General features: G+C 39.6%; 2 protein-coding genes across 2 annotated transcripts; one reads left to right on the plus strand and one right to left on the minus strand.

The window, feature by feature from the left end:
• Positions 1-4,688: 4,688 nt before the first annotated feature.
• On the minus strand, positions 4,689-5,624 carry LOC120028944 (olfactory receptor 52E4-like). Its single transcript, XM_038974218.1, has one exon. The coding sequence runs from the start codon at positions 5,622-5,624 to the stop codon at positions 4,689-4,691; it is 936 nt and encodes a 311-aa protein (XP_038830146.1).
• A 10,865-nt stretch (positions 5,625-16,489) lies between these two features.
• On the plus strand, positions 16,490-17,425 carry LOC120029084 (olfactory receptor 52B2-like). The gene has a single exon (XM_038974389.1). It carries the CDS (start codon positions 16,490-16,492, stop codon positions 17,423-17,425), a length of 936 nt encoding a protein of 311 aa, XP_038830317.1.
• The last annotated feature ends 167 nt before the right edge of the window (positions 17,426-17,592 follow it).

The following is a 17,592-nucleotide window of genomic DNA, read 5'->3' on the forward strand; positions in this document are numbered from 1 at the left end:
CCACTAGATGGCAGCAGTGTATGTGCAACGTTTTAGACTGATCCAATGACCCATTTTATTTCTGTTCAAGATGTTGTATCAAGACTGCCCAAAAGTTCCCAAAAATCTTGTTGCAACCCCTAGTACTAGCCTATTCAACCTCTCTTTCATATCGTCTGAGATTCCCATAGATTGGAAGGGGGGAGACACTCTAGACCCAATCTGCTACAGACCTATATATATTCTACCCTGCCTTTCTAAGGTCTTCGAAAGCCAAGTTAACAAACAGATTACCGACCATTTCGAATCCCACGTACCTTCTCCACTATCCAATCTGGTTTCAGAGCTGGTCATGGGTGCACCTCAACAACGCTCAAGGTCCTAAACGATATCATAACTCCCATCGATAAGAGACATTACTGTGCAGCCATATTCATCGACCTGGCTAAGGCTTTCAACTCTGTCAATCACAACATTCTTATTGGCAGACTCAACAGCCTTGGTTTCTCAAATGATTACCTCGCCTGGATCACCAACTACTTCTCTGATAGAGTTCAGTGTGTCAAATCGGAGGGCATGTTGTCCGGACCTCTGGCAGTCTCTATGGGGGTGCCATAGGGTTAAATTCTCGGGCAGACTCTTTTCTCTGTATACATCAATGATGTCGCTCTTGCTGCTGGTGATTCTTTGATCCATCTCTATGCAGACGACACCATTCTGTATACCTCTGGCCCTTCTTTGGACACTCCAGACGAGCTTCAATGCCATACAACTCTCCTTCCGTGGCCTCCAACTGCTCTTAAATGCAAGTAAAACTAAATGCATGCTTTTCAACCGATCTCTGCCCGCACCTGCCCGCCCGTCCAGCATCACTACTCTGGATGGTTCTGACTTAGAATATGTGGACAACTACAAATACCTAGGTGTCTGGTTAGACTGTAAACTCTCCTTCCAGACTCACATTAAACATCTCCAATCCAAAATTAAATCTAGAATCGGCTTCCTATTTTGCAACAAAGCATCCTTCACTCATGCTGCCAAACATACCCTTGTAAAACTGACTATCCTACCAATCCTCGACTTCGGCGATGTCATTTACAAAATAGCTTCCAACACTCTACTTAACAAATTGGATGCAGTCTATCACAGTGCCATCCATTTTGACACCAAAGCCCCATATACTCGATATACTGTTTGTTTATTCCATGTGTAACTCTGTGTTGTTGTATGTGTCGAACTGCTTTACTTTATCTTGGCCAGGTCGCAGTTGCAAATGAGAACTTGTTCTCATCTAGCCTACCTGGTTAAATAAACTTCTTATGGCTGCAGCCCGGTGTCGGTACACTTATGACAACAGCCAGCTCAAGTGCAGGGCGCGAAATTCAAAAGATATATTTTTTTTAATATTTAACTTTCACACATTAACAAGTCCAATACAGCATATGAAAGATACACATCTTGTGAATCCAGCCAACATGTCCGATTTTTAAAATGTTTTACAGCGAAAACAGCACGTATATTTATGTTAGCTCACCACCAAATACAAAAAAGGACAGACATTTTTCACAGCACAGGTAGCATGCACAAAGCCAACCTAACTAACCAAGAACCAACCAAACTAACCAAGAAACAACTTCATCAGATGACAGTCTTATAACATGTTATTCAATAATTCTATGTTTTGTTTGAAAAATGTGCATATTTCAGGTATAAATCATAGTTTACATTGCAGCTACAATCAGAAATTGCACCGAAAGCAGACAGAATAATTACAGACACCAACGCCAAATACCTAAATACTCATCATAAAACATTTCTGAAAAATACATAGTGTACAGCAAATGAAAGATAGGCATCTTGTGATTCCAGACAATATTTCCGATTTATTAAGTGTTTTACAGCGAAAACACAATATAGCGTTATATTAGCTTACCACAATAGCCAAAAACACAAGCCATTTCCCAGCAGTAAAAGTTAGCGATCGTAACAAACCAGTAAAAGATATATAATTTTTGACTAACCTTGATATTCTTCATCAGATGACAGTCCTATAACATCAGGTTATACATACACTTATGTTTTGTTCGAAAATGTGCATATTTAGAGCTGAAATCAGTGGTTATACATTGTGCTAACGTAGCTACTTTTTCCCACAACGTCCGGATTTTTTTCTGACACTTTTTCTGACACACATATTCTGACCAAATAGCTATTCATAAACATAACTAAAAAATACATGTTGTATAGGAAATGATAGATCCACTAGTTCTTAATGCAATCGCCGTGTTAGAATTCTAAAAATAACTTCATTTCGACATACAGCTTCGGTATAGCTAGAGAGTACCCAAAAGCTGGGCGCCAACGACTAGTTCACATGTACGACAGATATATGAAATAGCATCATAAAATGTTTCCTACTTTTGCTGATCTTTCATCAGAATGTTGGACAAGGGGTCCTTTGTCAAGAACAATCATTGTTTGGATTTAGAACGGCCTCTTTCCCTCTCGATTTAGCAAGCGCACTAGCCAAGTGGCACGAATCTCTCCATGTCAACAAACGGAAGAGAACGGAACACGGCAAAACTCCCGAAAAAATTTCAATAATCTGATTAAACTATATTGAAAAAACATACTTTACGATGATATGGTCACATGTATCAAATAAAATCAAAGCCGGAGATATTAGTCGTCCATAACGGCAGCTTATCAGAAGGCAAATCCAGGTGCCTCCTCGCGCTCTCCAGAAAACAGTAAATGGGTGACACGTCATACAAAGAGCTTGTATTCCACTTCAGACCAAGATAAACACTCAATTTCTTCTCTCACCGCCTCTTGACATCCAGGGGAAGGTGTATGAAGTGCATGTATACTAATACGTATCATGCCCATTTATAGGCAGGAAGTAGAACAGAGCCTCGATTTCAGACTTTCCACTTCCTGGTCAGGAAGTTTGTGCCAAATGAGTTCTGTTTTACTCACAGATATAATTCAAACGGTTTTAGAAACTAGAGAGTGTTTTCTATCCAATAGTAATAATAATATGCATATTGTACGAGCAAGAATTGAGTACGAGGCCGTTTGAAATGGGCACCTTTTATCTGGCTACTCAATACTGCCCCTGCAGCCCAAACAGGTTAAATAAAGGTGATATATTTTATATTTTTTTAGTAAAAAAAATTGCCTAATTGGTTAATTAATAACTTTTCAAGTTCATAACTGTGCACTCTCCTCAAACAATAGCATGGTAATCTTTTACTATAATTTTTATTTTTTATGTAAACTTTATTTAACTTGGCAAGTCAGTTAAGAACAAATTCTTATTTACAATGATGACCTACCCCGGCCAAACCTGAACGACGCTGGGCCAATTGTGCGCCGCCCTATGGGACTCCCAATCACGGCCGGATGTGATGCAGCTTGGATAGCTACTGTAAATTGGACAGTGCAGTTAGATGAACAAGAATTTAAGCTTTCTGCCAATATCAGATATGTCTATGTCCTGGGAAATGTTCTTGTTACTTACAACCTCATGCTAATCGCATTAGCCTATGTTAGCTCAACTGTCCCGTGGGGGACCCACAAATACTGTAGAGGCTAAACACTATTTTTGCACACAGAGGGAGTGGATGCAACTTATTATGTGACTTGTTAAGCTAATGTTTACTCCTGAACTTATTTAGGCTTGCCATAACAAAGGGGTTGAATACTTATTGACTCAAGACAATTCAGCTTTTATTTTTTAATTAATATGTAAAGATTTCTAAAAACATAATTCCAGTTTGACATTATGGGGTATTGTGTGTAGGCCAGTGACACCAAATCTCAATTGAATCAATTTTAAATTCAGGCTTTAACACAACAATATGTGGAAGTACTGTGTGAGTACTTTCTGAAGGCACTGTATATTAAAAGTAGAAAGTATGTAAACATTATTACATTATTTAATGACTACTGTATGTACATAGGGCAGCAGTCTCTAAGGTGCAGGGTAGAGTACCTGTTGGTAGCCGATAAGTGACAGTGTCTAAGGTTCAGGACAGGGTACCGGGCGGAGGCCGGCTAGAGATGGAAGCTCTTTATCAGTCTCTCTGTTCCAGGTTGGCTCTATAGAGTGAATCCATTACAGGTGAGTGGAATTTCTGACCATCAGTGACAATCTCTCAATTCACCTGAAAACCAGCAGTATTGCAGACCTTCAGGCTTGGATTTGAGCATCCCTGCAACGTCCCTCTGCATTTTCAGCTAACAGACACTAGAGGTCTCAATTGAGATACCATTTTGACTGGCAACAAGGTAACGACTAAGCACAGACAGGAAAGCCTGATTAAGAACGTGTGCTCATCGTCACCTTTACGGTTCCCCTCATTCATACCTCCTAATATCTTACCGAACATAACCTTTAAAGGGTAATAAAACAATTATTTAAACTTCATATTCATCCTCTCCATCACACATGATACACAGCAGATGATGTCATCAGAAACACTTATCTTCCTCTATCTTTTTGACTACAAGACATAGAAATGCTCCATTTTCACATACTGTATGTTGATGTTGGGCTGGTGCTAGAGATGATGAATATGATAGAAAAGTACCTTGAACACAGCTTTTAAGACTGGGATGTGTTGAAATACGAACCATTTTGTTTTGGGTGTTTTAGGACCACAATAATCAAGCCTGTCGAGTTGTCTTACAAAGGAAAATCTGTATTATGAGTGTGTAACTTTCCGACAGAGTATTTGCATAATTTTCTGCCTCAATGACTTTGTTTGCAAGCCGTAGATAATTGGATTTAAATGAGCAGGGACAACATGAAATAGAACAGAAGCCAGTTTTCTCAAATATGGATAGTCTGGAAAGCGATGCAGTATGATGGTTAGAAACCCACTCCACAGCATAATGAGATACACCACCAGGTGGCTTGCACAGGTCTGCAATGCTTTGTTGTTCAGCTCCTTGCTTTTCTTGGTCCAGCAAATCACAGCAATCCTGATATAAGTGACAGCTATGCTTCCCATTGAAGAAGTAAAGAGCAGAACTGTGAAAAAGAGTCCATAAATGTTGTTGATTGAAACGTTCTCACAGGATAGCTTGAACAATGACGCATTGTCACAATAAACATTTAGAATGATTGACCTGCAGCGGGAAAGCCTTATGGTGAGACCCAGTAGGACAGACACTAACACAAGGGAAGCCCCCCAAGCAGACACAGACAGCGTAACTAGAGTTTTGGTTGTCATTATTGATGTGTACCTTAACGGGTAACATATGGCCACATATCTGTCAAAGGCCATAATGATCAGTATCATATGTGAGGCTGATCCAAACGTGTGACTGAAAAAGGCCTGAGTAACACATTGGCTGTACGTGATAAACCTCTCAGTTGAAACAATGTCAGCCATGAGGCGAGGCAACAAGACAGTGTTGCCAATCAGATCATTTACAGACAGGTTACAGAAGAGGATGTACATTGGTTGGTGCAAATTTCTTTCCTTGATGATGACTATCAGGACACCAATGTTAGACACAAGGAGGGAGAGATAAACAAACAGTATGGAGAAAAACATGGGATACATGAATGTCTGTGAGAATTCAAAACCCTGGATTTGAAGGATATGGCTTGGAAATGACATGTTGTTGTCCATCCTTATAGCAATGCAGGGCGAACCTGAAAAAAGAAGACATACAAATATAGATACAAATGATTATTATAGGCAGCAATTGTAAATACAACTTTTAGCACATGCTATTTGTATCTTCTTTTGTGAATGCTGCTAGTCATTTTGAATACCTCAATAAACACATTTGGCAGAGTGAGTAAGAATACCACTGCTGCAATCAGTCAAGAGGAAAACCTGTAGAAAGGTAGTCCTCTAAAGCCATACCTTTACCTTGCTGAAGAGAGTGAGAATCCTGCCACAGGCATCGGCCACATCCTTTTTATCTAAAACACATCCTTAATTTGATGTCAATCAAGTCACGTGATTATCAACCAGTGGCGGTCGGGGCCATTTTTTTCTATTACAGCACATTGGATGACTGTGATTCATATTCCGTTCACCCAGCTCAATGTAACATCGATAGGTTTAGGCTACTACATGATACTCTAATTTTCCCTATACCCATCATGAGGTTGTTACAACCTAGCCTATGAATGAAAGTTTACAATGTAGGTGCACAGGTCAAGAGAAAAATTAGTGTAATCAAGGTGATAGACAGTGACACATTCAATACAGCCTTGCACACTCTTGCATCTAGCTGATATAGGGTGTAATCATTAGTCCAACTGTTGCAAATATAAGTTTCTATTGGACAAATTCCAGTATGTTTATCCCCATTTGGTTCCGTTTACTTCCATTTTTAAGAAACTTTTTTCAACAGAATCGGCTGAATAAATACACCCCTGATCACACGAAAACACAGTTTACTTTCATAGCAGTCACATACAAACATGCTTATTAATTCCTTCTCGCATCTACGCGCTCTCCTCCTCTCATCTTTTCCTTTGCTTGTGGACTTCAGTGCACAACACATCAGCTGTTTGTCACATCAGCTAACCATTACACACAGCCTACATCGTTGTCACAATATTAGCTAAAGTGACGTCATAGTGAATATAACTACGAGAACTAACGTGTTAGTAAACCCACTACAATCATGCAGTCAGCAAACAGTTTAGCAGGTACACCAGCGGGCCACGGTGGCAATAAATTCATAAAACCAAAAGCTTTCCTTGAGTTGGAACAGTTCCAGTGTTGGATAGCCATAGCCAGCTAGCTAACATAGCATCTCTCTCTGTTTAGTGTTTGAGTAGGCTAAACTAGCTTTCTGCATTCGCTAGCTAAGTAGGTGAAAGTGAACAAAATACAATAAAATATAGCTAGCTCTCTCGCTTTCTCTCTCTTGCTTCTCCTTTATTTTTAAATAAATTAAAACTGTTCAACTACTGTCTTTCTCCCTCTGAGTCAACTACCAACCACATGTTATTCAGGGCAGTGCTAGCTAGCTGTAGCTTATAATTTCACTACTTGATTCATTCTCTGATCTTTTGATTGGGTGGACAACATGTCAGTTCATGCAACAAGAGCTCTGACAGGTTGGAGGATGTCCTGCGGAGGTTGTCATAATTACTGTGTAAGTCTATGGAAGGGGGAGAGAACCATGAGCTCTTAGGTTTTGTATTGAAGTCAATGTACCCAGAGGAGGATGGAAAACTGCTGTCCTCCGGCTACACCATGGTGCTACCCTACAGAGTGCCGTTGAGGCTACTATAGACCTTCATTGCAAAATAGTTTGTTTTAATCAATTATTTGGTGACGTGAATATATTTAGTATAGTTTTATCGAAAAATTATAACTTTTTTAACATTTAACTATTTTTATTTTTACGAAACTCACTGAGGAGGATGGTCCTCCCCTTCCTCCTCTGGGGAGCCTCCACTGTTATCACCATGTGAATTTTCACATCATAGTGTAACGGCAGATTTCCTCTTCTTCATCTGAAGAGGAGGTGTAGCAGGGATCGGACCAAAGCGCAGCGTGGTTATTGTTCATCATGTTTAATAACGACAAAAAACGTGAACACTACAAAATACAAAAACAACAAATGTGAAAAACCGAAACAGTCCTATCTGGTGCATAGACACAAAGACAGAAGACAACCACCCACAAACCCCAACACAAAACAGGCTACCTAAATATGGTTCCCAATCAGAGACAATGACTAACACCCGCCTCTGATTGAGAACCATATCAGGCCAAACATAGAAACGTGAAAACTAGACACACAACATAGAATGCCCACTCAGCTCACGTCCTGACCAACACTAAAACAAAGAAAACACAAAAGAACTATGGTCAGAACGTGACACATAGTCTCAAAAGCTATACTTAGGCTGATTGAAATGACAAGTCATCTTGAGGCTCTTGAGAAGGACATTTTCGTGCATTAAAGATTTTGAAGATATTGTGTGAGGGATCACTAACAGAAGCCATCTGGCAACTAGATTGTGAATGATATTGTGTAGCTGTTTGTTAGCCTGGTCCTGGATCTGTTTCCACCGTCTTCATTGTCTCACCATGCAGGCCAACATGGTTGGTTGGTGTGACAATTACTCCATATAGGAGTTGGATAGTCATCACAAAACGTTTTGGGACCAGACTAGCTGTAAGATCAAATACTGATATTTTATACTGATACTGTAAGTGATTTAATTATTCTGGCATTCACCCTGCTGTAGCCCAGTATGTGTCTGAGAAAATGTACATTGGTTGCTGCATTCAGTCCTTATGGTACATAGATATGCAACAATAAGTTATGCTGTTTAATTATTGGTAAACTAGACCATGCATTATATGCTCAATGTGTATAAATATGTAACAATTTTATGGATGGTGCCATAGGGGCCTACTGTCATACTCTCAACAACGCCTTAGATCTATCATGCTGTGCCCTCGATCAGTGAAATGACACCTGTTTCCGCCTGTCTGCAAGCCCTCTTGGAATTATATCATTTCACTCTAAATTACCCAAGTGGAGCAAGTACATACTTTTGATATCGACAGCGGGTCAAGTGGCATTGTTTTCCGTTGTTGTTCAAGCTGTTATAGTACAAGGACAAGAGGAACAAATGAGCGCCATGATCACCATGTACTGTAGCGTTTAACAAATCAGGCTAAAAACAAAGGGCTAATTATCTAAGATCCCTAAACTCTAATTCCCACCAGGGAAAGGAACGATGCAATGAAGAGGAAAACACTAGTATGGCTACATTTCCTGTAGAAAATAATATGTGTGCATAATCCAAACTGTTTTATAAAAAAAAAACAAGGTGCTCAAACGTTTGGGGCTTGTGGGCCACGGGCTGAACAAATGTATTTAGAAATATAAAAGGTAAACAATATATTTTTAGGGTTTTTAAACAATAGCTTTTTAATAAGCATTCATAAAATCACACTGTAAATTATTGCCGTATAACATGACACATAACAACACATTCTTATTACCAGTATTAATGCCATGCTCTGGAACTTTGGCAACTACAAAGTATTTTTTGGACACCACCCAGTTTGGTCTGGATGTGTAAACGTGTAGAGTAGTTAAAATATGCATAATAATATTTAGCAGAATTACTGTTTTACCTCAATATCCATAAAATCCCTAGTTTTAAGGAGCCCGTTTTTCAGGAAGCTGTGTTGTGCCATTTTCCCGTCATTATTCCCCCATGTGGGCAAACCCCCTAGCAATTTGAGTTTGACCAACGAGCTTGCCATATGAGTGACAGCTAGTAAGAGGCACATCATGCACACACAGGAGAGGGAAAGAGAGAGCATAAACATGGTGCACATATCTGCACATAATGTGACGTAGTATGCAATTTTAGTAGACCGCTTTTGGCTTGCTACTTTCAGAACTACTGGCTAAAAAGTATACAAAAGTACCGGAGAATCTCTTTGAAAGATGTATAAAAACAACTACCAGATTTCAACATTGCACCTTGTGTATTCAAATTCTCTGACTCTCAACAGTAAGTTGGGTTCCTAAATTTTTTTTAAAAATGTATACATATTTTTTTTAACATTTTGGTAGGGTTAATTTTGTATGTATTTAAAAAAAATCTAAGTCGTCACGGGCCAGAAGATATTTTATTTTATATTTTTTGGGGGAACTTAGTCGGGAACTCAATTTACTACAACAAAACAAAAGAGGATTGTAAAATCAAATTCTTAACCTCCACTCATTAAAATCAGATAGTCCTTTAGAATTAATTAACAAGAACTTACATCTAGTTGTATTCATGTTTTCAATCATACTAATATGAAGAATCTCCTGAAAAATGTTGTCTTTTCAGCACGACTGAAGGCTCCCTATCCTCTTCTCAGTTGGTGGGTGAATTTCTATTTGAACTAATATGGTTCTGTAAAAGATCAGAACATTGTCACCTAGAACATAACATCTTGTTGAGATAACCCGATAAAGCAATGTTTGGTACAGTTTAGTACAGTGCCATGAGAAATTATTCCACATTTTGTTGCGTTACTGCCTGAATTCTTTAACCTCTCTCAACCTCTGTCAAATTGATTATTGATCATTGCTTGACAACCATTTTCAGGTCTTGCCATAGATTTTCAAGCAGATTTAAGTCACAACTGTAAATGGGCCACTCAGGAACATTCACTGTCTTCTTGGTGAGCAACTCCAGTGTAGATTTGGCCTTGTGTTTTAGGTTATTGTCCTGCTGGAAGGTGAATTAATCTCCCAGTGCCTGGTGGAAAGCAGACTGAACCAGATTTTCCTCTAGGATTGTGCTTAGCTCCATTCTGTTTATTTTTTATCCTGAATAACTCCCCCGTCCTTAACGATTACAAGCATACTCATAACATGATGCAGCAACCACTATGCTTGAAAATATGGAGTGGTACACTCCAAATACATTTTCCCCTATCACAACACTTTGTATTCAGGAGAAAAAGTTAATTGCTTTGCCACATTTATTGCAATATTGCTTTGGTGCCTTGTTACAAATAGGATGCATGTTTTGGAAATATTTTCTGTTCTTCTTTCACTCTGTCAATTAGGTTAGTATTTTGGAGTAATTATAATGTTGTTGATCCATCCTCAGTTTTCTCCTACAGTAGCTTGCGAAAGTATTCACCCCCTTGGCATTTTTCCTATTTTGTTGCCTTACAAACTGGAAATGAAAGCGATTTTTTGGTGGTTTGTATCATTTGATTTACACAACATGCCTACCACTTTGAAGATGCAAAATATTTGTTATTGTAAAACAAACAGGAAATAAGACAAAAAAAACAGAAAACTTGAGCGTGCATAACTATTCATCCCCCCAAAGGCAATACTTTATAGAGCCACCTTTTGCAGCAATTACAGCTGCACGTCTCTTGGGGTATGTCTCTATACGCTTGGCACATCTAGCCACTGGGATTTTTGCCCATTCTTCAAGACAAAACTGCTCCAGCTCCTTCAAGTTGAATGGGTTCCGCTGGTGTACAGCAATCTTTTAGTCATAGCACATATTCTCAGCTGGATTGAGATCTGGGCTTCGACTAGGCCATTCCAAGACATTTAAATGTTTTCACTTAAACCACCCAAGTGTTGCTTTAGCAGTATGCTTAGGGTCATTGTCCTGCTGGAAGGTGAACCTCCGTCCCAGTCTCAAATCTCTGGAAGACTGAAACAGGTTTCCCTTAGGAATTTCCCTGTATTTAGTGCCATCCATCATTCCTTCAATTCTGACCAGTTTCCCAGTCCCTGCCAATGAAAACATTCCCACAGCATGAGGCTGCCACCACCATGCTTCACTGTGAGGATGGTGTTCTCGGGGTGATGACAGGTGTTGGGTTTGCGCCAGGCTTAGCGTTTTCCTTGATGGCCAAAAAGCTACATCTGACCAGAGTACCTTCTTCCATTGTTTGGGGAGTCTCCCACATGCCTTTTGGAGAACACCAATGTGTTTGCTTATTTTTTTCTTTAAGCAATGGCTATTTTCTGGCCACTCTTCTGTGAAGCCCAGCTCTGTGGAGTGTATGGCTTAAAGTGGTCCTATGGACAGACACTCCAATCTCTGCTGTGGAGCTTTGTAGCTTTGGTCTATTTGTTGCCTCTCTGATTAATGCCCTCCTTGCCCGGTCTGTGAGTTTTTTCGGTGGGCGGCCCTCTCTTGGGAGGTTTGTTGTGATGCCATATTCTTTCCATTTAAAAAAAAGGGATTTAATGGTGCTCTGTGGGATGTTCAAAGTTTCTGATATTTTTTTATAACACAACCCTGATCTGTACTTCTCCACAACTTTGTACATGACCTGTTTGGAGAGCACCTTGGTCTTCATGGTGCCGCTTGCTTGGTGGTGCCCATTGCTTAGTGGTGATAGAGACTCTGGGGCCTTTCAGAACAGGTGTATATATACTGATATCATGTGACAGATCATGCAACACTTAAATAAAGTCCACCTGTGTGCAATCTAACTAATTTTGTGACTTCTGAATGTAATTGTGTCATGCGGTGGGTGTGGCTGGTGCATGGAAGTCAGGTGCAGGAGAGCAGAGATGAGTGAACAAAGAAGCACTTTACTGAGGCAATAGAAAGAACAAAACGCAACCGCGTCACAAAAACAAATGCCCAAAGAACAAGTGAGGCAACACAAAGTACAACAACCAAGTACAATGTACCGGCTGCCACAAATCACGGGTACTAATAAAACCCGGCGCAACCCAGCCAGAAGCGTGCCAACCTAAACAATAAACAATACCCCACACAGACATGTAGGGAACAGAGAGCTAAATACACATAGTAATAATGAGGAGATGTAAACCAGGTATGTGGAAAACAAGACAAAACAAATGGAAAAATGAAAGGTGGAGCGACAATGGCTCGAAGACCGGTGACGACGACCGCCGAAAGCCGCCCGAACAAGGTAAGGGACCAACTTCGGCGGAAGTCGTGACAAATTGTTTGCACCAGATCTTATTTAGGGGCCTCATAGCAAAGGGGGTGAATATATATGCACGCACCACTTTTCCATTTATTAAAAAAGAAAATATGTTCATTACATGAAATCCCAATAAAAATCTATTTAAATGACAGGTTGTAATGCAACAAAATAGGAAAAATACCAAGGGGGATGAATACTTTTGCAAAACACTGTATCACAGCTATTAAACTCTGTAACTGTTTTAAAGTCACCGTTGGCCTCATGGTGAAATCCCTGAGCGGTTTCCTTCCTCTCCAGCAACTGAGTTAGGATGCTTCTTTGTAACGACTGGTACACCATCCAAAGTGTAATTAATAACTTCATCATGCTCAAAGGGATATTCAGTGTCTGCTTTTTTTTTTTTTTACCTATTTACCAATAGGTGCCATTCTTTGTGAAGCATTGGAAAACCTCCCTGGTCTTTGTGGTTGAATCTGTGTTTGAAATTCACTGCTTGACTGAGAGACCTTACAGATAATTGTATGTGCGGGGTACAGAGATGAGGTAGTCATTCAAACTCATTTTAAACACCATTATTGCACAAAGCATAAGTCCATAAAACTTATTATGTGACTTGTTAAGCACATTTTTACTACTGAACTTACTTAGGCCTGCCATAACAAAGGGGTTGAATACTTATTGACTCAAGACATTTCAGTTTTTCATTAATAAAACAATTATAATTGAAAATTATGGGGTATTGTGTGTAGGTCAGTGACAAAAAAAATCTAAACGTAATTTATTTTAAATGCAGGCAGTAACACAGCAAAATGTGGAAAAAGTCAAGGTGTTTGAATACTTTCTGAAGGCACTGTATATGTTTTTGAAGAACTAATTCCTCACCAATTCAGTAGGTTTGTGAAGGATGGTCTATGTCACACCCTGACCATAGTTTGCTTTGTCTGTTTTATGTTTTGGTTGGTCAGGGTGTGATCTGTGTGGGCATTCTATGTTGTATGTCTGGTTTGTCTATTTCTGTGTTTTGCCTGATATGGTTCTCAATCAGAGGCAGGTGTTTTGCGTTGTCTGTGATTGGGAATCATATTTAGGTAGCCTGTTTTGTATTGTGGGTTGTGGGTTATTGTCTATGTGTAGTGTTTTAGTGTCAGCACTATTTGTTATATAGCTTCACGTTCGTTTGTTGTTTTAGATAGTTTGTCAAGTGTTCTTCGTTTCGTCTTCGTTTATTAAATTAAGTATGTATTCTAACCACGCTGCGTTTTGGTCCGATCCTTACTCCTCCTCAGATGAGGAGGATTACGACGAACGTGACAGTCTAGCAGTGGGTAAAGTGAGGATAGTTAGTCAGCGGCATGGAGTCTTCCATCCCTCAGGATCCTTCAGTATTCCTCCAGTTATGAGAGGTTCTGGTGGCCTCGCCCTAACCCTTCATCCACTAACAATGACCAGAGCTTGATTCAATTAATTAACCACCTCCCTGTCCAATAGGGATCTCTCTCCTGGGTGGGATGATTAACCTATCCCTTCTGACCATTCCCCAGTTCTATACGCCACTTTGGTAAAGAGGCCCGCTTGTATCCACTGCAATCCCATCGGTCAGTGTCCACATATTCCCTTATCCCCTCTAGTTTTAATAGATACTTAATAAATGTTTCTCTCTGCGGACATCCTGACGCCTCAGGACGGAAGGGGTAATAGAGACGAGCAGATATTAAATATTCACTTTTAACATATGATTAGATATCCGTTCTGAAGGAGCATCAACATGGATACTATGGTTAGAGCATGCCTGGGCTACAGGCATGGATAATTAAATAAGACATTTCTCTATTGAAATGCATTAGACATTTGAGATATCATCTATATGATTTATCTCATCAAAATATGTGTAATGCTACCAAACTATAAGGCAGAGGCCTAACTTGAACTTGTGATGCCTCAGTGGTATTTTTGATCAACATGCTTCATTAGCGAGAGATGAAGACTCCAATAACTGGCAAGAGGTTTCTGAAGTCCCAACGGATTAATTACAACAAGAGACAGTTAATGAGACATCATATAATCAGCTCTCTACGGTGCTCATTAATACATGTTTTTAATACAAGATGACACAGTCTCTTCTAACTGATGTAATCATGGAATTAAGTAGCCACGGTGAACTGTATTAGATGAATAATGGTCAAAACATGGAATACTAGATGGGGCCTTTATAAGACGGTAAAAGTTAAAAAGAGACATCCTGACTAGTAACAGAGAGTATTATAATTATAAAACATGTATCAATAACTTGTTTATAGATATCAGTGATATTTAAAAACCAACTACGTCTTACTGTACTGGATATATGTACAGGAAAGGTGAGGGGCAGTGATGGTAAGGCATCTGAATGAGACTTGAGCTCCCCTACAGGTAACAAAACATTGGGGTAGTCTCTCTTCATATTGATCATTTGACAGAGATGTGCGCCGACAGCGAGACACATCAATCTCACCAGAGAACCCATCCGAGTGAGAGAGACAGCGACCCCTGTACGTGTAGCCAATGTCTCAGATGCTGTCTGGTCAAAAGGAGAATGACTTGACTTTCTCCGGTGAGATAGATTCAGCTACTTGCAAATTGAATGACAATTTCGAGACAAGAAAGATTAATTATTATTATTTTATTTGTTTTTAGTTTAATATTTTCCAATTGGCATCCATGAATACACACCACTGTGTAGGCAAATCACTGAATGACATCACACTGTCTCCTACCATTCATCAAATGGTGGGTGCACAGTAGACTGTTTGGAAGCTGGAATGATTTGGAGTGGACCAACGTGCTCAGGTAGCCTACTTTTTGGAGTGATTTGTTTGACAATCAGATGAAAACATCATGACTGGTTGTGTTCATGCCACATAAAACATATGTTAATTGACATGTCTTTATTTAACCTTTATTTAATTAGGCAAGTCAGTTAAGAACAAATTCTTATTTACAGTACTACAGTACTACAGTCCTACAGTACTACTTAGGTTTGGACTTTAATAGGGTATCTGGACTTTAATATTTATATTTTTTACAACTTTTTCACTACCTTTCTAAAGAAAATATGTACTTTTTACTCCCATACATTTTCCCTGACACACAAAAGTACTCGTTACATTTCGAATGCTTAGGCAGGACAGCAACATCCCCCAATTCACACACCTATCAATATAAAGCAATGTCATCCCTACTGCCTCTGATCTGGTGGACACACTAAAAACAAATACTGTGTTTGTAAATGATGTCTGAGTGTTGGAGTGTGTCCGTCTGTCTGTAAAATGTTTTTGTTGTGCCGTCTGGTTTGCTTAATTAAAGGATTTTGATATACGGTATAGAATTTACTTTTACTTTTGACTTTTACTCAAGTATGACAATTGAGTAATTTTCCCCCCACTCTACTTAAATACATTTTAAACCAGATAGTTTTAGATTTATACTCAAGTACTAATTTACTGGGTGACTTTCACTTTTAATTGAATCATTTTCCATTAAGGTATCTTTACTTTTACTCAAGTATGAAAGTTGAGCACTTTTTTCACCACTGGATAATACAAAAAATATTGTATAAATCACGTGCATGAGCAGTGCCGATCACTCCGGCCTGGATAGATTTGCGCCCCCCGCCTAGCTACAATGAAAATGAATGGGCAACCATGGCGCCGCTTCCTGTCTGTAAAGCCCTTAACCCTAACCCTGGTTATATTGAATTCATTCATTATAATTTCAAGTCGAACCCGTGCTAACTAAGTTGATCCTTTTAATTTTGCAATCAAAGCTCCACTATCTCATGGGATTCTAAGACTGACTCATAGCAGTCAGACGGCAGCAATAAAAGAACGCTTCAACGTCCAATACGTACAAAGCAGTGCTCCACCCTGGAGGCACCTACATCTTCTCAAGATTCATGCTGTGCTGTTCGTGGAAGGTGATGCATTGTATTGTATATTAAACATGTAGCCGATTTCATGTACATAGTTCTTAGACTCATTGTCAACATTGTTCTCTCTAGGTTTCCAGCACCACTCTGGTGAGCTCTGATGGAGAACGTATCCTTCACCCTCAGCTATAAGTTAACTCTGGACCCATTTTCTATTCCACCTGGTGGAAAGTATCCCATCTTTTTCCTGGGCATTGCTATCTATTCATTTGGTGTGTTCTGCAACCTGACCTTACTGTCCGTCATCGTCATGCAAAGGAACCTTCACAAACCCATGTATTTTATTCTCTTCAGTCTTCCTCTCAACGATCTGATAGGAATCACTGCAATGCTCCCAAAGGTGCTGTCAGACATTGTGACTGAGACAAACACGGTCTTTTACCCTCTCTGTGTTATTCAGGGGTTTTTGCTCCACATGTACGGAGGTGCGATTCTCTTTATTCTTGCGGCTATGGCCTTTGATCGTTATGTTGCCATCTGCCAGCCGTTGAGGTACAGTACTATTATGACACCCAGGAATGTGGCAGTCATTATTTTACTGGTTTGGGGTCTTGACCTCCTCTTGATCCTACTGCTGTTCTCTCTGCAGATAAATCTGCCCCGGTGTAGATCCTCCATAATGAATGTGTTTTGTGATAACCCCTCCCTTCTTAAACTCACCTGTGGTAATACTACACTGAATAATGTCATAGGACTGTTTAACACAGCACTCATGCAGATTATAAGTGTATCCATTCAGATTTTTTCCTATGTGAAGATTCTGATCACTTGCTTGGTTACAAGAAAGTCTGACGCTACGAGTAAGGCTTTGAACACCTGTGTGGCACAGTTGGTCATATTCTTCATATTTGAGGTTGTAGGAACCTTCACAATTTTATCACACAGATTCAAGAATGTCTCAGCTGACTTGCAAAAGATTATGGGCATGCTCATCTTTCTAGTACCTCCACTTATGAATCCAATTGTATACGGGCTGAATGCAAGTGAAATACGAATCACCCTACTGAAAGTATTTCTCAACAAAGTATCAGTCTGAACCAATTATAAACATGGTGTGTGATGATGGTTTACAGTCCCAATTAGACCAGATGTGGGGCAGTGTATTGTTTCTGCACAGAACACATGAAAGGAATTAGTTGCGTAATACTGCCTGTTGCTAGTTCATCACTATATCTGTGCTTTGTATTAGTAAGCAATGCACAG

This window comes from Salvelinus namaycush, chromosome 34, assembly GCF_016432855.1.
Source record: "Salvelinus namaycush isolate Seneca chromosome 34, SaNama_1.0, whole genome shotgun sequence".
NCBI lineage: Eukaryota > Metazoa > Chordata > Actinopteri > Salmoniformes > Salmonidae > Salvelinus > Salvelinus namaycush.

What these genes read in the sequence shown, in the direction of transcription:
- LOC120028944 (XM_038974218.1), bottom strand. Translation starts at nt 5,624, where the DNA reads ATGGACAACAACATGTCATTTCCAAGCCATATCCTTCAAATCCAGGGT.
- LOC120029084 (XM_038974389.1), top strand. Translation starts at nt 16,490, where the DNA reads ATGGAGAACGTATCCTTCACCCTCAGCTATAAGTTAACTCTGGACCCA.